The sequence below is a fragment of the Dromiciops gliroides genome, chromosome 1, assembly GCF_019393635.1.
Source record: "Dromiciops gliroides isolate mDroGli1 chromosome 1, mDroGli1.pri, whole genome shotgun sequence".
Classification (NCBI taxonomy): domain Eukaryota; kingdom Metazoa; phylum Chordata; class Mammalia; order Microbiotheria; family Microbiotheriidae; genus Dromiciops; species Dromiciops gliroides.
This window is the reverse complement of record NC_057861.1, coordinates 357,791,658-357,816,257: the sequence shown is the minus strand read 5'-3', so window position 1 is coordinate 357,816,257 and position 24,600 is coordinate 357,791,658. Positions and strand designations below refer to the sequence as shown.

Here is a 24,600-nt window from a genome sequence, read left to right as displayed (position 1 = left end):
TAATTGCAGGACCTCAAGGAGTAGGTTAACTTTAATTGGAAACTCAATTCAGAGAGTTCATATTTTATTTACCAAGAGATTGTGCCTCATGTTTAAAGTGAAATGACCTTTAAAGGTAGACCATGGTAGAAGACACAATCTTGTTCATAAAGATTCTAAGCCCATGTCAACAGTTTGGGGAGTTTTGTTTGAGGATGGCTTAGAGCATGGTTAAGAATGATCACGAAGAATTACAGTTCATTATTCAGAGCAAACACAACTTCTGAGATTAGTATTCTTGATGAAAGGAATTGCCTAATTCATACTTTCATTTGCACAAACTACAGCTGTGCAGGAGCAAAGGGAGGTCATGAATCTTAAGAACTCTTCATGTGGTAGATTATAGTTGTGAATTTTATTCAAGACATTTGAAGCTTCAAAGACTGTTTCATCCTTAGCTGTTGTTATTTGGCATTTTTTTTGGGGGGGGGCACATTTTCTCTTGTGATATGTATTTTTTTTGAATATTGTTTGTATTAAAAGTTTTTTTTTTAAACCACAAGTAAATTGTTTTTTTCACACTGAATTTTAATTTTGTAATTATTTTCACATGGTACTTAAAAACAGTTTAAGACAAGGCTCCTTTCTTCCTACTGATATAGTTTGTACTTTATTTTATAATTTAAAGAATGAATTTGAATTTTACAAAGTTTAGAAAGATCTTTATGATATTAAAAGTTATCTTTGTCCAAATATTTTGTGAATTTAGTAGCTATATGTAAAAAAGTAGTATATTAGTATTTTTTAAAGTAGTATATTACTATTCATATAATAGTATACCCCCAAACATGATCATATTGAGGGAAATTTTGATTTGTAAAATGTTCATTCGTTATCTACATTTAAAAACTTCTCTCTTAAAGTGTTTCACTGTAGCTTTACCATTGCTTTATTTTTTTTGTAAATATTTTAGAGCACTATTGCCACCATAAAGAAAAAAGAGTACAATTTCTTAGACCATCGGAAAACTGATTTTGATCAAGATTATGAAGAGTTCTGCAAGGAGACTAATGACCTTCATGTAGGTTGTATGATGAAATTCTTATTGACATTCTTATGTTTATTTTTTCCTCTTCTGTATAATACTGCTAATCATTAGGGATTCAGAAGGGAGAGGTGTCTTCATTATAGAGGTGAATGATATCAACCTCTGTCTGTGTTTTTTGATTTCAGATTAATAATTGAGTGCTCTTTCTCATGGATTAAAGGGTCATAAATATAGCTTTGGATAATGATTTCTAATAACACTCTATTGCAGTACAAGAAGAGAAAATCTCCTTCCTCTAAGTTAGTCTTAAAAAGTTTAACTTTCAGCCTCTGTGGAAAACTGAGATTAATAACATGCACAAATTTATTCTATTTATTTGAATCAAATAGTTGTAATAATGAGCCAGATTCTACTTTCTGCGTTCAAAATGGTGCAATCAATGCATATTTTCGATGGTAGAGGGCAGAACTCTCTTGACTGCCCCCCCTCCAGGAATTATTGACTTGAATTAAATTTACTCAGTTCAAGGTGAGAATCATTTCATTCCCTTAGAAATCAGAAGTCTGTGCAACATATGGTGCAAAAGGAGATGTTTTGTATGACAAGAAAGTAAGTCCCTACTACCTACTTTGGCAGCTACTGCTCCTCTGTGCTAGCTATTTCATTAACATGTGCTGATCCATATACCTTAATGGGAAAGTGAGACACAACAGCAGATCCTGTCTCCTTGCCTTAGAATCAATTTTCATTTTGGGTCACAGGATCATAGCTCACAGTGCCATAAAACTGCTGCTGGAAGGGACCTTATTGGCCATCTATAGTTCAATCCCTGTCTAAAACATATAGGGAAATTGAATTCCAGGGTTAAAGTGACTTGCCCAAGGTCACACAGAGAGTAAGTGTCAGAGGTGAAATCTGAACTGAATTCTTCTGACTCCAGAGCCAGTGTTCTTTCCACACTGTTTTTCTTTAATTCTTTTCATGATTATAAGAGGCAGCATAGTCTGGTGGATGGAGAGTGAACTGAGGAAGCCCAGGTTCAAGTCCCATCTTTGATAAATACTATATATGAACAAGTCATTTAACCACTCAGAATCATAGGAAACTCCCTAAGACTGTAAATTGCAGAGGTGGACACCATCTGCATTGATAGAGGGAGTTAGTTTCTCACTAGGAGCTCTTTACAACAATGAAATAACAGACTTGGTCCCAAAGAAACAAGCATTTTTATGGCTCATTCAACAGGATAAAAAGAATGCTTATACATATTTGAAGTTACCTTGCAGATAATTAAAAAGTTAATTATCAATCAACTCTAATTGGCATTGTTTAAGTGGAAAAAAAAGCTCAAAATACTCTAAGAAGAGATATGCTTTACTTGTTTTTTTTCTGTTAAACTATAATTATCTTAGGTCTAAATCATAGACTTGAGTAGAACTTGAAGTAATTTCCATTACTGGCTACTATAAGTTAATTTTGTCCTTATTTATTTTTTTTATTTTTTGGTGAGGCAATTAGGGTTAAGTGACTTGCCCAGGGTCACACAGCTATTACGTGTTAAATGTCTGAGGCTGAACTTGATCTCAGGTCCTCCTGAATCCAGGGCTGGTGGTCTATCGATTGTGCTACCTAGCTGCCCCCTGTCCTTATTTTTTATTGAATTTAAGGTCTTCATCCAGAATATCACCTAAATTGGGTGGGTGTGGTGGCTCATGTCTATAGTCGCTGCTGCTCAGGGATGCTGAGGCTGGTGGATTGCTTGAGTTTAGAAGTTCTGAGGTGCAATAGGACTAAAGCAGAAATAAGTATGTGAATAATATGTCTAGCCCTGAGGATTGGAGGCTCACTAAGAAGGAGTAAGGTGGTCCAGGTAAAAAAAATATGGAGCAGATTAAAGATTATATGTGAATTAGAATTGAAATCAGGCCTCTAGAGGGTGACCATTGCTCTTCCAGCCTGGATGAAATAGGGAATTCAACTCTCAGAAAATTGTGGAGATGAAATTTTAAGGGCCAGCTAGGTGGTGCAGTGGATAAAGCACTGGCCCTGGATTCAGGAGGACCTGAGCTCAAATCTGACCTCAGACCCTTGACACTTACTAGCTATGTGACCCTGGGCAAGTTAATTAACCCTCATTGCCCTGAAAAAAATAAATAAAGCAAAACACCCCCCACCACTTCCCAAAATAAATTAATATCCTCTGAGAATTCTTTATGATGAGGTATTATATTATTATAATAACACAATATGCATGCATATTTTGAGAATTAGAAATAAAATATTTAATATTTATTAAGCTAGAACTTTTTTAACCAATATGATTTTCTTTCTTTCTTTCCTTCTTTCTTTCTTTCTTTCTTTCTTTCTTTCTTTCTTTCTTTCTTTCTTTCTTTCTTTCTTTCTTTCTTTCTTTCTTTCTTTCTTTCTTTCTTTCTTTTTTGGTGGGGCAATTGGGGTTAAATGACTTGCCGAGGGTCACACAGCTAGTAAGTGTTAAGTGTCTGAGGTTGGATTTGAACTCAGGTCCTCCTGAATCGAGGGTCAGTGCTCTATCCACTGCACCACCTAGCTGCCCCAACCAATATGATTTTAATCAGTGAGAAACTCTGTCAGACCTTAGTCTCTATGCCATCCCTATAATATTTGATAATATCGAATCTTTCCTCCTTGAAACTTTCTCCCTTTTTTGTCATCCTTGCCAATAAATTATCTTAAGTCCTTACACAAGTTTGTTTCTTGTTTGTCTTTTCCTCTGGCTTCTTTTTTGTCCTAGTTGTGAGCATTCCCCAAAGTTTAGTCCTTTCTTTCCCTTAGATAATTTATTTATTCTTATAGCTTTGCATATCACTTTTATATGAATGAATCCCTCTGGAGAAAACATCCACTTCTACCAAAGTCATTATGGATTCTTTGGATTAGGGTAAGGTCTAAGACAATGGGGTGCAATGAATGTTGGGGAACAGCATAGAAGAGGGACAAATACAACTATAGGCTTGAAACATAAAGTAGTGGGCAGATAGTGAAGTGGAGTTATCTGGGTGATATATCCACAAGTTAGCCATCGGGGAACCACAATGAGCTGTTCAAGCACATAGCAATATGATAGGTCAGGTAAAAAACATATAGACAGGAAGAACCTAGACCCTGGAGAACAAATCAAACCAAGAAGAATTTATTAAGTGCCTACTAATTACTAAGTACTATGAAAGCAGACTGGGCTGAGTAAGAAATTAGGAAAAGACAACAGATAATGAAAGTGTAATGATTGGAATGATGCCACCTGGTGGAGACTTACTGTAGTAAAGCTCTGCCATGAGGAGAAGGTCTTTGAGGGCAAGCCATGTGGTCAAGCTCCTTAGCATCAGGGAATGACGTTTGCTTGTGGGTACTGTCTATTGAGGATACCAGCCAATCAACTTGAGGAGCCTCTCATTTCTGGGAGGGGGACATGAAGTAGGAAGTGGACGCTGGTGGAGGGGTTCTCGCTCTTTTGGCTCCTGACCTTGCCTTGGTAGGTCAGATGATAGGGTCTCTTAGAAATAGTTAGATTTTTACCTTTCTCTCTGATCCTAATGCTCTGTAATAAATACTTAAACACTTAAATACTCTTGATAAAGCTTATAATTTATTGGCAACCACTCATTAGATTTTAGATAGTATAGCTAGAATTTTATCCCCTTACAAAAGCAAAGAGGCAGGCTAAGTTCAGGGAAACTGAGTAAGATGTTGAATTGGCTTCAGCATTAGAAAAATTGGGATTTGAGTTTTTTCTCTGCTACTTACCGTGGGAGTTGTGTGGCTCTGGGCAAGTTGAATTGTAGGTTTTTGAGTACACTCTTGAATGTGGTCAGACCTGTGCCTTAGACACAGTGGAGGATGACTTACGGAGAGACTGAAATTTAGGTTATGGGAAAAGGATGATGAATTATCTGCTTAGAGATGTTACTAGATCCTTGGGAGCTGATAATATCTGAGAGAGAGAGAAGAGTAAACTCCTGGGGAACATCTATGCCAAATAGTAGATAATGAATGTAGCAAAGGAAACTGAGGAGTTGGTCAGACAAGAGAAGAGCCAGAAGAAAGCAGTATCATTAAAGTCAAGTAAGGAGAGTATTTTCAACTGCCAACTAGATGTATCCACCTGGAAATTACTTAAAGTTAACTTTTATTTCTCAAATTCATGACCTTTACAACTGAACTATGTTCTTCCACATGAAAGTAATCCCCTTCTAAAATAGATTACTTTTGTAATACAAAGGCACCATTATTCTAGTGATGTGGACTGAAAACCTCACCAAATTCAACATTTCCAAAATTGAACTTACAACCCCATTCTTTTTTTTTCCTCTCCTGCCTACTGTATTGGACTTCCTGAACTCCTCATCTTTTTGTCCATGCCCTTTTCTTGTCTTAACTTCCCTTTTGCTTCCAATGGCACCACCATTCTCCTAATCACCTATACTCTCCATCTCAGTGTCATCCTTGACTCCTCACTTTTAATCATTTACTATATAGTCCATTCTGTTGCCAAATCTTTCCATTTCTACCCCTACAACATTTCTCATATTTGTCCCCCTCTCAAGCTCATATAACAGAAGCTTTAGTTTAAGCCCTTATTACTTCCTACCTGGATTATTGCAATAGCCTTCTAACTGGTCTTCCTGTCTCAGATCTCTCCTCATTCCAATCCATTCTCCATTTAGTTGCCAATTCAATTTTTCTAGAGTGTGTGAACATTTTCCCTACTCTTCCCCTCTCATCTATGACCTCCAGTAATTCTCTGTTTCCTCCAGGACCAAATATTGTTATTATTTGCATTTCACACTCTTCATAACTTGGATCCTTCCAGCCTTTCCTGTCTTCTCATGCTTTCTTTTTCTCCATACACTCTTGGTTCCAGCAGCAGTGGTCTATTTGCAGTTCCTTGAACAGGACACTTCCCTTCTTTTCTTTGCACTACTTTTCTTCTATCCTTGGAATATTATGCCTCGTTACCAGTGCATTATGCCTTGTCACCAGTGCCTCTTATTCTTCTTGGCTTCCTTCAAGATTTGGCTCAAATTCTACTTAATTCCATGAAGCCTTTATGGGGTCTCCCCAGGTAATAATGTTAATGTACTTTCTCTCTTAGAGTGCCTTAGTTTATACACACACACACACACACACATACATAGACATACACACACATATATATACACATATACATATAACATGTGCATAAGTAGGTAGAGACAATATATATACATATATACATACACACATACACACATACACATATATAATATGTGTGTATAAGTAGGTAGAGACTATATATACATACGTATATACACACACACACACATGTGTGTGTGTATATTTATATTGTCTCTACCCACTTATTTCCCCCATCAGAATGTAAGCTCCTTGAGGGCAGGGCTGTTGGGTAAGAATGAAATCCAGGTCATCCTGTCTCTGAGGCCAACTCTCTACATTTTCTTTAATTATTCTATTCTGTGGTTCATGATAAATAAATAAAGTAGCTATAGCCCAATTATTTTTTTTTTGTGGGGCAATGGGGGTTAAGTGACTTGCCCAGGGTCACACAGCTAGTAAGTGTCAAGTGTCTGAGGCTGGATTTGAACTCGGGTACTCCTGAATCCAGGGCCAGCACTTTAACCACTGTGCCATCTAGCTGCCCCTATAGCCCAATTATTTGATTCAACCATAATTTATTTTTTGTTAATCTCTATTTCTCTCTCTGTCTCTGTTTATCTGTCTTTTTCTCTTTGTCTTTCTCTCTTCCCCCTTTTCTTTCTTCTCACTCTACCTTCCTTATAAATGACATGAGTAAATGAGAGAAAATATAATTCAGGATGGCAGACCTGACATTTCTTTACAAGACCTTTACAGAAGCAGTTCACAAGGATAAGTGCCTATTTGCATTATGAATAATCTGGTTGTGAGTCTGGGCTTTTTGCTTCCAAAATACATTCCAATAGAGCTTTCATAACTCTAAGTAATTACCTTTTCCCAGCTGTTACCTTGTTCTGTATCAGTGCCCAGTGTCCCATTAGGTAATAGGGCATGGCATCAGACAAAATGTGATCCAAATGAACTGTATTAAAGGATTACTTGCTCCAATCTACTTTAAGGAATTTTGGTAAAAAATTGAGATTGGCAGAGTCGATTAATAGTCATTTTGTACTTAAAATTGAGATCATGACTTCTCTGAAATACATTCATATCAGCTTGTGACTGTTCGATTAATATGAGGTTTCCAAGGCTTTTCATTTCCATGATTAGGTTTTCTTTTCTTTTAGAACCAGTTACAGATATTCATGGATATCACATTTGAAAATATTCAAAACACAGAGCGAGGACTAATGATGTTGAAGAAATTTGAAAGGTAAAAGGAAATTTGAAATTATTTTCTTAAGGTATCATCTTTATGATCACAATAATATTAATATTAAAGAGGTTAACACAATTCCTTGCTTCCTTTTCTAATTAGAAAGAAAAAAAAACCTTGATAAATTTGTTTCCTCTGTTCCTCCCTACCTCAATCCTGACTTTTCCAGCCTCCCAGAAAGCCTACTTTTTGTTTTAAACTCATTTGAGAAAAGCTAAATTAGCCTGGATAAAATCAGAGATCTTTAGATCTGGGAGGAACCATAGAAATTAATTCAAACTCTTTATTTTACATATGAAGAAAATGAGTTTGAGAAAGCAAATGACTTGCCAAAGGTTATCTAATTAGTTTACTTTGAAACCAGCACTGATTCCCATGGTTTTTGACCAATATGCATTCTAAAAAAAACTGTGAGCAAGCAATCATGTTGCATAAGCAGCAAACTATGGAGACCCATAAAAGCGTACATGAAACATAGTTTTGCTATTTTAGTCAGATAAAACACAGAAAAATTAAGCTAACATGTAATGATTTGTATAATGAGTGTTGTGGTGTGGTAAATGATAAACAGCTCATATAAATAACTATAATTAGTTAGTAGTAAAAAAAAATCCTTAGTTTTTAACATTTTTTTCACTTTGTTTGCTCTGCAATATTCACAACTGGGATAGTGTCAACAGTTTTCCCTGATAGAATAATGCTAAAATTCAAAGACCATCAGACTTAGAGTTAGATGATCTGAGTACAAGTTCTCATACTTCCTAGCTGTGTGGCTTAACTTTTGTGGATTAGGTTCCTCGTGTATAAAATGGGGATAATTATTCTTGAACTACCTACCTCACTGTATTGTTGCGAGGGAGGAATTTTGTAATTTAGAAAGCACTATGTGAATGTGACTTATTATTATTGCTATTATCTTCACACACATATACACACATACTAATGAATTGGACTAGATGATTTCTAATGTCCCTTTTAAGTGTCAGATTTTGTGATTTTAGATTGTGGATCTTCCTTTCCAACAGCTAGATCTGTCTCTTTGCTGGCCCCCTTTTTCCTTTTCCTTTACTGTATCTGAACCCTTTTTAGAAAGGGTATTTACTTATAAAAGAAGTCAAGAATAGGTTCTCAGGTGATTAAAAGTAATATAAAATATACTTTATATACAGAAGGCTAAGTAGCTTCTAGTTTACTAGTCTATCCATTTATCTATATAACAATTTCCACTTCATTATAACAATCAGCTTTTGAATTATGTAGTCCAGGAACTAGGATATCTCTTCTGTGCTATTTACCCATACTATTTATTTAGTGTTTTGAAGTTTCCATCATCTCAGGTCACTGCTACAAGTTGTGAAAGGTATTGATAACATTGGCTAAGCAGTTTATTGCACCACCTGTGGTAGAGCCTTCTGAGCTTGTATTGGTTTGATCAGTTACAGTTGGACACATTTACCTTGACCCTAACATTGTGATTTCATTTTGGTCCTCTTTGAGCATAAAGGACAATGACCAACCAAGAAACCAGCAGTTTGTCAACTTAAGATGTGTGACTGGATACATAGGTAGTATAACCAGAGGAACATTTAAATCAAAATTATATTGGCTATAATATTAAGTCATTGAGAAATAACATTTATCAACAAGAAAGGTATAAAGTTGTAAGAAAACGTCTAATTAATTACTGTTGTGTATTTATATATTCATTGTGTTCTCTTTGGTTTGGGTTTCCTGGTATGATTTCATGCACTTATCCAAAGCTCTTGTGATTTAGGGACATGCCCAGAGCTCTCATGCAGATGTGCAGTCTGTTTTTAAAAAGTCCTTGCTAACATGTCTTTTCTCCCAGAGAAAGGCCTTAGCCTAACTGTTTAGAAATGGATTCTTTGTGACTAAATTTGGTCCAGCCAGTGCAAGGATAGTCTCTTAACTGTGCTTCCTTTGGCAAAATTTGACATGATCTTCCACAAATGGCAAATTGGACGTACTTGCAAAAGCTTCATTTTTTTGCATTATACACAATCTTGTCATTTAAATGAAATATTTGGAAGATTTATATTAAAATGTAGATAATCTGAGTTTTATCATTATTTACATTGCTTGAGTTCTAGGTTTGGAGTAGGCAATGAATGGAATCTCAGTGATCTGTCACAATCAGTTATTTCTCTCTTTATTATTCATATTACAGTGAGTTAGAAAAGCTAAAGAGAGCCTTCACTTCAGCCATATGACCACTTCCCCCTCTCCATGATCTGCTTTTAGAATTTTTGTGGAAAATCCATTTTCCTTCAAATCTTTTTTTTTCCAATATGTGGAACTATGTTACTCATTTTCTATAGATATCACCAAGAAAATCTTGGAGATATTTATTTTTTTCTTTCTCAACAAGCATTTTTTTGTTTTTTGTCATTTTCAATGCATATTTTATTTCCCTAATCACATGTTAAAACAATTTTTAACATTAAAAAAAAGTTTTGAGTTCCAAATTCTTTCTCCCTCCCACTCACTCCCAAGACAGTAAACAATCAGATATAGATTAAACATGTGTAATCATGTAAAACATTTCCATATTAGTAATTTTGTATAAGAAGACAAAGAAAAGGAATGAAAGTAAAAATGACATATTTCAGTTTGAATTCAGGCAATATTGATTCTTTCTCTGGAGGCAGATAGTATGATTCATTTTTAGTCCTTTGGGATTTTCTTGGATCTAAGCTCCTACTTTTTGCTAGGAACTGTCCTAAACTCTGGGCATAAAAAGAGAGGCAAAAATAGTTCCTGCCTTTGAGGAGCTCAGCGTTTAATGGGGGAGACAACATACAAATGATGTACAAACAAGATAAGTACAGGACACATTTGAGATTATTCTCTTCTTTTCTACCTTATTCTTCACCAAGTGTTAGAAGTTCATGTAGTAAACCAAATGTCAAGAGTAGAAGATTGAATATGGGTTCTTAAGATAAACTCACTTTTGTACTTAATATATTTAAATTTTTTTTTTTTTTAGTGAGGCAATTGGGGTTAAGTGACTTGCCCAGGGTCACACAGCTAGTAAGTGTTAAGTGTCTGAGGCTGAATTTGAACTCAGGTACTCCTGACTCCAGGGCTGGTGCTCTATCCACTGCGCCACCTAGCTGCCCCCTGTACTTAATATTTTTAAAGATAAAGTGACATAAATGAGGAAAGGTTTTATGGGTGATGAGCACCATATCCTGGATACAAATGTTCAGTTTTTAATTTTTCCATTTAATTATATATTTTAATTGAATATTTAATAAATTTTATAATAATTAAATGAGACACAACAAATGAAGAGTCCAAGTGGTATACTGGTATATAGAGCATATTAAAAGAGAGGAAGTTGTACAGGGTGTTGGTTAACTTTTCTTGTGAGGATCCATGGACAGACAGATGAATTAATGAATGACTAAATGATAATATTTGAATTAATAAAGCATTTATTAAAAGATTACTAAGTACAAAGTATTTGTACTTAGCTGGAGGATGTGGGGAGATACAAATAAACAATGAAACCACTCCTAGTCTGAAGAGTTCATGTTTACAGGGCAAAACAATACATATAGAAAGTTTCAGCTCCAATATCAGAAAGTCACATGTATTGAGGGCTGAATCTGAATTAGGGAAGGGAATGTCCATACTGATAAAATCAGAGAGACATCAAAGTATCAGATTATGATAAAAACAAAACTAATGCGTCCAAACACTGTTTCTTTAAAATTGAACTGGGACAGCTAGGTGGGGCAGTGGATAAAGCACTGTTCTTGGATTCAGGAGGACCTGAGTTCAAATCCAGCCTCAGACACTTGACACTTACTAGCTGTGTGACCCTGGGCAAGTCACTTAACCCTCATTGCTCTTAAAAAATAAAAAACAAAAACAAATAAAATTTATCTGACTTTAAAACTCTGACTGCCATGATTGCAGTACATATTAATTGAGAAAATTCAGCATATACTCAGGGCATTCAATCCGTTTCTTTCCACAAATATGCACTGCTCTGTGACTTTGGAGTCCTTTATGCATATCTCTATAGGCCTTTCAAAATTTACAAGTTTAATAAAAAGCAAAAACACAAATAACAACTTATTACCAAGATGATACAGTAATGCCTATATTTCATAACTATTTTGAATTATTTCAAATAGCATTATGAAACTAATTCATCCTTCTTACACAGAGAATACCATATGAATCAAGTGATTTCAAAATTTTGAGACATTGGTAACCCCTTTCATTTATTCTAAAATATCCTTTCTATTATTAGGTTGAATATACCCAACCTTGGAATTGATGAAAAATATCAGATGGTTCTTGAGAACTATGGAGCTGATATTGAGATGATATCCAAACTGTACATGAAACAGAAAAATGACCCTCCTTTGGCTCGGGACAAGCCCCCTATTGCTGGGAAGATTCTCTGGGCTCGGCACCTCTTTTACAGGATTCAACAACCAATGCAAATTTTCCAGCAGCATGCAAATGTGCTTAAGACAGCAAAGGCCAAGCACATAGTCCGGAAATACAATAAAATGGCAAAAATTCTCTTGGAATTTGAGATTCTCTATCACAGGGCATGGCTTCAACAAGTAAGAATGAACCTATTTTCTGCCTATCTGGTCAAACAGTGAGACACAGAAAAGCATGGAACATGCATGCATATGAACCTTTGTCTATATTTTTGGGGAGGAGTTTTGTTAACATTTGATTTTTATTATTATTGCATATAAAATAGTAGGTGTCACAGTGAAGATAGGAAGACTCATTTTCTTGAATTCAAAACCAGCGTCAGACTATTACTGGCTGTATGACCCTGGGCAAGTCACTTTACCTATTTGCCTCAGTTTCCTCAGTTACATTGCCTGTAAAATGAGTTAGAGAAAGAAATGGCAAACCACTCCAGTTTCTTTGCCAAGAAAACCCCAAATGAGGTCACAAAGAGTTAGAAGCAACTGAAATGATTGAACAACAAAAAAGACATCAGGGAAACAAAGACAACAATGAAAATGCTCCCATTTTAAGGAATTTATAGGGGTAAATAAAATGTTTGTAAATAGCACTTACAAATGTAAGCTATTTCTTGCATAGGGATGATAATTACATTCATGGGTACCAAGTGAGAGAGAAAAGAAGGGGGTACAGAACATAATTTTGGGGGATAGGTTTAGAAGAGGGCAAATCAGGAGAGGTTTCTTTAAGTAAATGTCCCTTGAACTGATCTTTGAAGGCACATAGGGATTCCAGGGACATAGGTGAAAAAAACCAACACATTCCAGGTATAGGGGACAGTCTTGGGAAAAGCATAGAGTTTGGAGATGGAATGTTGAATACAGAGAAATGTCTAAGAGGCCAGTTTGTCTGGAACATAGAGTAAATGAAGGGAAATAGTATGTAATAAATGAGGAGAGATTGCTGTGAGCCAGATTTTCCCTTTTCTTTTCCATTCTTAGGGTGAAGGATATAGAGGCAATTCAACAAAGGAATCTAAGAAGGAATGGAGAGATAGGCAGGAGGAGAATCAAGAAAATATCAAGGTTGAGAGGATAGTTGATAGTATTTTATACTGTGGAGAGGTCATGAAGCTCTTTGAAATGAGACATTATTTCCTCTGTCTTTATAAGCTCTTCACGCAGAACAATACTTGGTATTTTGTATTTTGTATAAATGCTTGCTGATTTATTGATAGTAGCAGAATGGAAAAAAAAGTGGGGTATAGTGCACTGAGTGGTGTTTTTATCTCCTTAAAGCATGAACTTAGTTGTTGACATTCTAAGAATAAGGTCCATTTTCATTGGATGATGAACAAACATATTCCTGGAGTGAGTGAGTCATATTAACCTTGCTATTTTTGCTATAAATGAAACCAAAAGAGAAAAGGAAATTTTAGATAAATGGAAATATATTTCACAAGTTCTTTGAGAGGCAAATTAAGTAGTTGGAAAAGTTGATTTTATCATGTGTCCAAGGGCAGAAAGAAACATCATTTCATAGGTGATTACATCATATGATATTGAATACTGGTGATAAGCATTTAAAATAATAACTGAAATAATTTCATTTTATGGATGACTATTTATCATAGAGGAAGAGGAAATAAAGAAAATGTACTCAGTGTCAGTTAAAAGTAATTCAACATACAGTCTAATACTTGATGTTGCCTATGACTTTAATACAAAGGTATGTATAGTTTAGTATGGTAAAATATGTTTTATAGTCCAAAAACACAGTGTGTACTAGAATGGGTAATATGATTATTAGGCCTTATTAAATACTACCAAGATGAATTATAATAATACAACTTACTCTCAGTTTCCCATCCCTAGAGTAGAATTCCTGAAGGAGGGAGAATTGAGTATTATATATTTTATCTTAGGCTTTAATGTGGGGAGTAATGTTTTTGCATATTCTTGATAACTCAAAAGAAAGAAAACTCAAATATGTTACTTCAACATTTGGATTGAAGTCAGCTCTCATTACTGTTTAGGATTTACATAGAAAATCAACCTATGCAAGTGTCAATTCACACACAGATTTGAAAGGACCAAATTATAGATCTGTTGGAATGACAATGCAAAGGAATTCTTTGGGGAAATGGCTGAATTAAGCATACTTCTTTGCACATTGTTTTGCTCATTATTTTTTTTCTCTCCCCACAGACTGAATTAACTAAGATTGGACTTGGGGCTTCCTTATTGGTAAAAACTCCAGAAACAGGGGAATTATTTGTGAATTTTGACTTTGAGATATTAACATTATTTCGAGAAACAGAGTGCATGTCACAGATGGGTCTTGAAATTCCACCATTTGCAAGTGCTTTTTACCAGAAACGGGAAATTTACAAGAAACATTTCAATCAAATGAAGGTATGGTGATTTTTGAGCTAGAAAAATAGCAAATAATTTCTTTTAATTTTATGGTTTTTTTATTGCTTTTCTACACATATTTAAAGGCATACTTTCAATGACTAATTAATGTTAATAATTTTCAAGGTTTTTCACATATATAACCTCATTTGATCCTCATAAAAATCCTGTGAAGTAGGCAGGCCAAAAATTTTACTTATTTTACATTTGGAGAAAATGAGGCTCAGAGAGGCTAAATAATACGGTTAATATGTATCAGAGTTAGGACTAGAGAGCAAATCTTAGAGCATGTAGTTAATTCAGTGCTTTTTCTGCTATGACAAACAGGAATTAGAAGCTGGACCAGTATCTAAACCTGGAGATTGTTCCCCCTTCAAACTTTCCTCACTTTCTTCCAGATTTTGCCAAATTTCTACTCCTCAATAAATTTCTTTTCTGACATAGCTTTATTAATATTATACTACTCACACCTCTCTAGCAAATTACCTCCATCACAGCTACATTTCTTTTATTTAGCTCAAGTCCTTCACTCTTCTCCTGTTCCTTCTTCCATAACTTTATCTCATAGAAGCCAGAAGATAAAAATGCTTCCATTTTATGGGTTAGTTCATCTAATTTATATTCACAGCTACGAATACTGTGTATTTCACTTTATCTTATTTTCTTCTGTTTATATTTCTCTCTTTCTTCTTACTCTGCCCCTCCTCAAAAGTCTGTTTTGCTTTTGACTGCTGCATCCCTTAATCTGCCCTTCCTTTTATCATCCCCCATGTCTCTTATCCCCTTCCTCTCTTATTTCCCTATTGGGTAAGATAGATTTCTATAACCTAACTAAGAGCATATGCAAGTGTCTTCTGTCTTTGAACCAATTCTGATGATCCTTTTGTTTGATCATGACTTTCAGGTAGTTCAATAAGTCTTAAATTATCTCTCCTGAATATATTTTCCATGTTAGTTATTTCCCTGATGAGATATTTCAGGTGGTTTTTTAAATTTTCATCCTTCTGACTTTATTTTATTTCTTGATGTCTCATGCTGTTAGTAGCTTCCACTTGTCAAATTCTATTTTTTAAGGAATGATTTTCTTCAGTGAACTTTTGCACCTCTCCCCCCCCCCCGCCCCATTTGACCACTTCTGTTATTTTAAGTTCTTTTATTCACTGAATTTTGTGCCTCTTTTTCCATCAGACCAATTTTGCTTTTTGAGGTGTAATTTTCTTCAGTATTGTTTTGTCTCTCTTGCCAAACTGTTAACTCTCTTTCCATATAACACTCTTGTTAAGGGTTAAAATTCTAGCTAGTCTGTCTAAAATATCTAATGAGTGGTCGCCAATAAATTATAAGCTTTAGCAAGAGTTAGGCTTTTAAGCATTTATTAAGGAAAACAAGAATTTGGCAAAAAGAGAGAAAAAGGCCTAGATTTCTATCTATTAAAGGGAGAGCACATTTTTAGCTCCCTTCTCTGCCAGCGTCCCCAGGAAAGAGCCCCAGAGTCAGCGCCAGTCTCTTCCTTCCTCCTCCCACTAGTCCGCGTCACTTCCTCCCGCCAAAGAAAAGACTCCTTGTCTTGCCCTCAAAGACCTTCGCTTCATGGGCAGAACTCTTCTACAGTAAGTATCCAGCAGGTGGCGTCATTCCAATCGTTATACTCTTTTCTTATAGCAGTCTCAATGCTCCACCCCCTTTTTGTCTATCACTCATCTCTTTCTTGAATTCTTCCAGGAAATCTTGCTGACCTTGGTTCTAGTTAGCATTTTTCTTTTCATTTTCCTCTTTCTAGATAGTCTCTCCTAAAATTTTTTTGACATTGCTTTATTTCAGTTCTTTTCCTGTCTGAAAATGCTTCCAAATCCCCTTTTGAAGGACCTTCATATGTGTCATACCCATAACCCCCATAACCATATGTGTGTGTGTATTCCAATGGTTCTCTCCTGATGCCTCTTCTCTGTTTACCATATATAGTCCATGATGGTTTCATTATATCCAATTTCTCTCTTTTCTTATTCATATTCCACATAGTTGCCAAATTGATACTTATCAAGAATAGTTCTCACAATGTTAAGCTTCTTTGGCTTCCTAATAGCTCCAGAAAAAAAGGCAACTATAAAATAAATGTTAATAGTTTAACATTTATAACCTTAATAATCTGGCTCAATGATATTTTTCCAGGTTTATTACAAATTATGCCCCTTCATTCACTCTATGTTCCAGACTAACTGGACTATTGAATATTTTCCTGTTTAAAGCATTACATCTCCAAACTCTATGCCTTTGCAAAAGCTGTCCCCCATACCTAGAATGCTCTTTCCCCTCACCTGTTTTCCTAGAATCCCTATGTACTTTCAAAGATTAGCTCAAATGACACTTAAAGAGTTGGCTTCTGATTTGCATAGTTATGAGTGCTCCACCAGATCTAACCAAATAACTTTGTATTTACTTCAAATATCTTCCATATTTCCTTATTCATGAACATATTGTATCCCACTAGTTTGTTGTGAGCTCTTTCAGGGAAGAGGTTATTCACTCTTTATCTTTATATTCCCTTAACTTATCACAATGCTTGTTATTTAGTAACTACATAATACATACTTGTTGATTTATTGTTTGATTGACAGTGGCAGAATGGTAGAAAGAGGGTATAGGTTACTAATTTTTATTTCTTTTCCTCTTTGACAATTCCCTAATCTGAAGTTTTGGGTTTTTTTTGACTGTTTTCTCTCACAACTAGCTAATATGGGAATTTTTCCATGACTACTCATTTATAACTTATTTTGAATTGCTTGAATTCTTGTGGGTGGGGGGTGGGAAGGTAGGGAGGAAGAGAAGTTGGAACACAAAGTTTTAAAATATTGATGTTAAAATTTGTTTTTACATATATTTTGGAAAATAAAATTCTATAAAAAAAGAATCAGTTGGTTTATCATACCTTCTTTAACATTAACGTAACTGTTGGCATTCCAGTTTTAGGTTCTTTTTTCACTGGGTAATGAAAATTGATGGAAATGGAGTGATTGAATCATGTTAACCTTGATTTTTTTTTTTTTTGCTACAAATGAAACTGGAAGATGAAAGGAAATTATAGCTTAATAAGGTTCACAAATTTTTTGAGGTATAAATTAAGGAGTTGATAAAGTTGTTTTTATCACATGTCCAAGCACAACAAAAACCCCATTTCATAGGACATTAGCTCATCTTATATTGCAGTACTGGTAATAAGTATTTGGGGAAAAATCAACATAAAATAATTGCATCTTATGGATGAGTATTTGTCACAGAGGATGAGAAGGCAGAGACAGAGAAAAACATGATAAGCCTGTCCAAATTAAGTCAGCACATACTCTAATACTTGATGACTTTGATGCCTTTGACTTTAAGATTGGTGTAGTTAAGGATAGTGAAAATATGTTTTAAAATATTGGTCAGAATTAAGAAATGAGAGAGGCCAAAAGCTGGTACATTCTAAAGAAGCTACATATGTATATATCTTGAATACTTTCTTTAAGACAAAAGGAGACTAGATACAGTTTGCACTAAGAATCATCATAAAATGATTGATTATATCTTAACAGATTGGAAATGACTCATTACAGATATGAAAGAAACTCTTAAATCAGCTATATGTACAGTCAGAACATTGATTTGTTAGAGGAAAAGTAAAAATTAATACAAAAATAGTATAATAAAAGTGAGATAAAGTTATGACATGTTATTAAAACAGCTCATACATTTAAATGAGTCAGGGAGACTGAAGAAAAGTGGTTAATGAGTGGAACATTGATCTTAATACCAACTTTAACCATTTCATCAAATAGTTCACGTGCTGCAAAGTAATTGCTACAACAAAGAGTCCAAAATAACTTAGAAAATCCTTGATCTTCTTATTAAGTACAGAGATAAGTACAGCTCTAAATTAAAAAATCTTATCCAATAGAATGCAGGAAGGTTATAGCTCTATGATGGTTTTGCAAAACATGTTACATATACTATCTCATTTGATCATCACAATGACAATATGAGGCAGACACTATTATTATCCACATTTTATAGATTGCTAAACTGACACAAAGAAGGTTATATGACTTGTCTAAGTTCATAAAGCTAGTAAGTTTTTGAGTCAGGATTTGAACTCAGGCCTTCCAGACTCCAAGTCCCACACTTTATCTACTGTGCAACCTAGCTGCCTTGGAATATTGCCTCACAGAACATCAGGAAACAGTGGATAGAAAAGAATCAATTAAGCAAAGTCATTCCACAGAATTTAAGGATGAAGCTGAAAGGGCAACAAATACTCAAAAAATGAAGAAAAAGATTTATAAACCTTTTTATAATCTCTTTCCATCATGAAAGACAGTGGAGACCCTTTATTTCAACTCTTGGGAAGTGGAAATGGCATTGAAGATAACAAAGATGGAATGAGCCACTGAACTAGACCTAGCATATGTGGAGGAGTTCTGTACTAGAGGCTACACAATTTTACTGGTTTTACAGGATAAATGTACATGATATCTGATAGAGAAAACAATCTTCAACCTTATTTTTTTTAAGATGTGACCAAAAGAAAAATAGCAAACCTAACCCATATGCTACTTTCCTGAATTGATAACTTTTTTATAAGAAAAAAATAATTACACACATGGAGGTATAAGAAAAGAAGAGGCAGGCTTGGAGGAGTCATTACATAGCATAATAAAGTGCTGGTCCTTTAGTAAGGAAATCAGTGTTCAAGTCTTGCTTCTGATGTCCTAGCTATGTGACTCTAGGCAAATCAATTAGCCTCTCAGTGCTTTAAACAACTCTCCAAGAATATAAGATGGAAAGAATAGGCTGACCTGAATTGGTTGATGGAAATCTTCCTCAGCACCACCTGAAACTAATTAAATCACAAGTCTAGTCCCTATCTGTGTCCCTGTCCCTAGTCTTGTGCTCCTATCCCTATTCTTTTCTCTATCCCTGTCCTCATCCCTATTCTATCTACATGAATATAAATTGTTAGTCATCACTTGGGCCATATTTGGCCAATATCACATAACAATTACAGACAGAATGTGAGAATGTTAACAAGAGAAGTCAGAGACTGGTTACCAGAATAGCTTAAAAGAAGAGGGTAGAAGTTAAGCTGAGGATCTGATAAAGGTTTCTTGAAGAGTGGAAAAACCTTATATACAGCTTCTTCTATATGCATCTGATTGGAGGGGAATGCTTTCAGGCCCTATAAGATAACTTTTATCTAAGAAGTACTTTTTAAGTTATTTGATTGTTAAGAATTATAATAATTCTGTGAAATACCCAAGCATGTTTTCAATAAGTAAAATCCAGAACTAAATAGTTTACTCAGTCCCAGATTATAAATCGAATAATTTGTAAGAGGAGAGACAGAATTACCCAATACACAATTCTAGATTCTGTAGGTAGTTCATAGAGATAAAGCCTTGCAGCATTGATTACTCTTTCAAACTCTATTTCTTTTCAGATGATGCTGGCAGAATTTAAGAGAGTGAAGTCAAAAATCCGACCTGCCATTGAACAACTGATGGTTCCTCATTTGGCTAAAGTAGATGAAGCTATCCAACCTGGCTTAATTTCACTGAACTGGACTTCAATGAATATTGAAGGATATTTAGGAAACATTTTTAGGGTGCTCAGTAAGTCTCTATGGATTTATTTATTATTGCTCAGTATTTCAAATATTTTGTGCTCCAGTATTTAAGTCATATGTTATTAAGAATTATTTTTTGGTGAGGCAGTTGGGGTTAAGTGACTTGCCCAGGGTCACATAGCTAATAAGTGTCAGTGGTCTAAGGCTGGATTTGAACTCAGGTCCTCCTGAATCCAGGGCCAGTGCTCTATCCACTGCACCACCTAGTTGCCCCCTAAGTCATATGTTATTATATTTTTTACTTTTTATTATGATGAACTTCATGACCTCAACCAAAAGGGGCATTTTTATATGTCAAGAAAACAGTAAAGGAGGGCTACATATGAAACTATGAATTTCTACCACGTACAATTTTATTTTGGCATAATTCAAATTTAGTATGGTAGTTTCAGCACTTCTCTGCTGGTTTTTGTCCCTTTTTGATATTTCTTTTTCTCACTTTGTTATATTTTTAATAATTCATTAACATTATTTACTTCTTTCTATTTTAGTATCACTATCACTAATTCCCTTCTCCCCTCCCCTTCATCAGAAGCCCTTCCTTGTAACAAATAAGTATAGTCATGCAAACCAAATTCAGACATTGGTTGTGTATGAAAAATATGTATCTTATTCTGCACTCTTAAAGCATCACCTCCCTGCCAATAGGATGGAGGTTTGATTCATCATCATGTTGTCTTATTGCAAATTGTTGGAAAAGCATGGTATCTCTGAGCAAAGAAGTTGCTTTTTTACCAAATATATGACAAGTCATTTTCAAGATAGTTCAAGGATACATTTAGTTTCGTGGATTCTGTTTTCTGGAATAAGAAAAATCTATTCCCTTTTATTCATTTTTCATTTTGCTTTAAAATAAGAATTTGGAGATGAAGAGATTTACTTTCATTTTTACACTTAATATCCCCCCACCCAAGCACTTAATACAGTTTAGTTTCAAAAATTTGAGAAATGTCAGACATTTTGGAAAGAGTACAACCTAAAACCAACATAAGAATCAAAATTTCTGAAAATAATACTTCTAGGGCAAATTTTAAAATGGACTTATTTCCCCCTCAATATTAAGAGAATTTTGGGCACAATTTTCAGAAAGATAAGATTATTTTAAAAATTAGAAATGTTTAATTACCCACGATATTTCCTCAACCTGGAATTTCTTCCTTTGTAATCTCTACCATGCCAATCTTCCTACTTTTAGAATAAGATGAAATCAAATCTACTTATTTTAGATTCTTTCTCTTCTTTAAAGCATTTTCTGACTTCTCTAGCTTATCAATATTCATTTTTTCCTGATATTCATTTGTATTCATAGTCAGTGCTATATAATTTATTATTTAATTGTTTCATATTCTTATCTCCTCAACTATATTGTGACATCACCTGCTGGAGACACTGTAGAAAAGCTCAGCTATGAGGTGAACGTCTCTGAGGGCAGGACTATGCGTCTTTTCTTTGGTGTCAGGAAGTGACGTCTGCTTGTGGGAGGAAGAAGGGGGACCCTGGCGCTCTGTCTGGCTCTTTTTCCTGGGGACTCTGAAGGAAAGGGGAGCTAGAAATGTGCTCTCCCTTTAATAGATAGATGAATGTAGACCTTTCCTTCTCTCTTTACCAAATTCTTATTCTCCTTAAATAAATGCTTAAAAGTCTAACTCTTGCTAAAGCTTATAATTTATTGGTGACCACTCATTAGATATTTTAGACAGACTAGCTAGAATTTTAACCCCTTAACAATGGTAAAGTCCTTGAGGAAACAGCTCATGTGTGATACTTGTGCATAGTAGGCAATCAACAAATTATTCTTAATAGCATTCTTGGCCTTTGATTCTTCAGATTTCTTTTATGGACCATGCTCTATAACCCACATTCTTCCCATCTATTCCAATGTCCTTTTTAAGACCATTTCTCTTTTGTTCCCCACTTAGACTCAACTCTAAATTGGGTATTTATGGCTTTTAAAGTTGTGTCCAGTCTATTTAAAGCTTTAGTAGACTCAGTCAATTTGGAAATCATCATCATAAGATCCCAGGATATTAGAACTAGAGCTTTAAGGTATCTGAGAGGCCATCTATTCTAGTTCCCTTATTTTATAGAAAAGGAAATAGAAGCTTAGAGAGATTCTAGTGTAGTCTAGAGCTAGCCTGAACTGGCTAGTAAGAGCTACTTGCTAAATTTTTAATGTAAGCATTTACATCTTAGAAAGTATCAAACCCTGTAAATCATGGCCTGATTTATTGTTTTGTTGATTGACTAGATTTAAGGAAATGATAGAGAAAATGTCAATAATAAGGATTAAACTAAAAAGTTGTTTTGAGAGTCAGTTGTTAAACTTTTACCTACACATACCTGGTTAAGTATCTGGTGTGGCTCAAAACTACGCAGATATTAAATGGTAGTAGAACTTCCTTAACTCGCTTCTGAATCTAATTTATATGCTCTTTATAGTGCATGACCTTATACTCAATATCATAATACCATTTTACCTCAAAGACAAAAAATTTTAAAAGCCAGAGTCAAGATGGCAGAGAAAAGCTAAGGACTCACCTGAGCTCTCCCCTAAACCCCTCCTCAAAACAAATTCTAGAGTGGCAAAACCCACAAAAGGATGGAATGAAACAATTTTTTAGTCCAAGATAAATTGTCAGGGAAGATCTGTTGTATGAGGGTGAGAGTGGAGTGCAGTTCAGCAGAGGCCATGCTAGCACAGATTGGGCCCCAGGAAGCCAGGAGAAGGTCTTGGGAGTGACTGAATCAGTGAAGGCAGTTATGGTTTCCTTACTTCTTAGCCCACAGATAGTAAGGGGGTAGGACAACTGACCATGAGATTACAAGGGCTCTTTTGTTGGTGCCAGGGGTAGGATTCTGTTACACTGCCTATACTTTGATCTGTTCACACAGCTGGAACTCAGTCCCAGGGTGAGGAAGACAACTAGATCATCAGGGCTTGCAGATGCAGTAGAGCAGGTATATGAGTCACAATTTCAGAGTGGAAAAGAGTGCTTGTGATTGCTCACAGACAAGTGCACAGTACAGAAAAGTACTAAACACATTGCTCCCAAGATCATATGACTGTAGAACTGAAAATTTCTATACCCCTTGAATTATCTCCGAGAACACAAAAAATCTTTTTTTTTCTGTTTAGAATTTTATTTTCCAAATGACATGTAAAAACAAATTTTGACATCAATTTTTAAAAACTTTGTGTTCCAACTTTTCTTCCTCCCTCCCTTCCACCCCCACCCTGAAGAACTCAAGCAATTCAATATAAGTTATACATGAGTAGTCATGCAAAACATCTCCACATTAGGTTATGAGAGAAAACATGCAAAAACAAAACTTCAGATTAAAGAACTATCAAAAAAATTACGCTTCAATCTGTTTTAAACTACCATCAGTTCTTTCTCTGTAGATGGATCGCAATTTTCATAAGTCCTTCAGAGTTATATTGGATCATTGCATTGCTGAAAATAACCACATGCTTCCCAGCAAATCATCTTACACCATTGCTTTTCTTTTGTATACATTACATTTCACTCTGCTTCAGTTCATGTAGGTCTTTCCAGGTTTTTTTTGATAGCACTCTGTTCATTATAACCTTTATGTAGTACCTTAAACTTGACAAAGGATTTTTTTCACAATAGCCCAGCAAAGTAGGTACCATACATTTTGCCATTATATTCAATCATCATAACTATTTCCCTCCATCCTATTCCCTTCCAATGATATTTACTCTATTTTCTATCTTATTTTACCCTATTCCTCCTCAAAAGTGTTTTGCTTCTGACTTCCCCTTCCCCTGCTCTGCCCTCCCTTCTTTCACCCTTTCCTCCTTATCCTCTTCCCCTCCTACTTTCCTGCAGGTTTAGATAGATTACTCTGCACAATTGGGTGTATATGTTATTCCCTCCTTGAGCCAGCTCTGATGAGATTAAGGTCTTTGAGCTAATTCTGTGTTCTAAATTTTCTTCCTCCCTCCCTCCTCAACTCTCCCATGAAATCAAGCAATTCAATATAAGTCATACATGTGCAGTTATGCAGAACATCTTCACCTTCCTCAAAAGTGTTTTGCTTTTTACTCATCCCTCCCCCAATCTGCCCTTCCTCTCCCCACCCAATCTCCTTCCCCTCCCACTTTTTCTCAAGGCAAAACATATTACTATACCCACTTGAGTATGTATGTTATTCCTTCTTTGAGCCAATTATGATGATAGTAAGGTTCACTCCCTCCCTCCTTCCCCCTCTTCCCCTCCCCTCTATAAGCTTTTTCTTGTTTCTTTTATGTGAGGTACTTTCCCCCAGTCTGCCCCTCCATTTCCCTTTATTCCAGTGCATTCCTCTTACTCCTTAACTTTATTTTAAGGATGTCATCATGAGTTAGCTATGTGGCACAGTGGACAAAGCACCAGACCTGGACCCAGAAGGCCCCAAGCCCAAATACAGCCCCAGACATGAGCCACCCCTCTCTGCTTGCCCCACAAAAAACAAGCATAAACAAAAAATAAATGCTTTACAAATATCATCCCTTCATATTCAGTTCAGACTTGTGTCCTCTAATTGTATTCCTTTCAGCTAGTCTAATACTGAGAAAGTTCTTATGAGTTAGAAGTATTATCTTCCCATGTAGGGATGTAACAGTTTAATCTTTTAATATCCC

General features: G+C 35.3%; 1 protein-coding gene across 1 annotated transcript in view; it reads left to right on the top strand.

The window, feature by feature from the left end:
• Nucleotides 1-24,600, top strand: part of DNAH5 (dynein axonemal heavy chain 5) — a gene marked incomplete at its 5' end in the record, with an annotated part of 294,184 nt that overhangs the window by 30,469 nt on the left and 239,115 nt on the right. Inside the window, 5 exon segments of the mRNA XM_043995374.1 lie at nt 953-1,060; nt 7,327-7,412; nt 11,701-12,022; nt 14,090-14,296; nt 19,767-19,938. Coding sequence (XP_043851309.1) covers nt 953-1,060; nt 7,327-7,412; nt 11,701-12,022; nt 14,090-14,296; nt 19,767-19,938 — 895 coding nt within the window.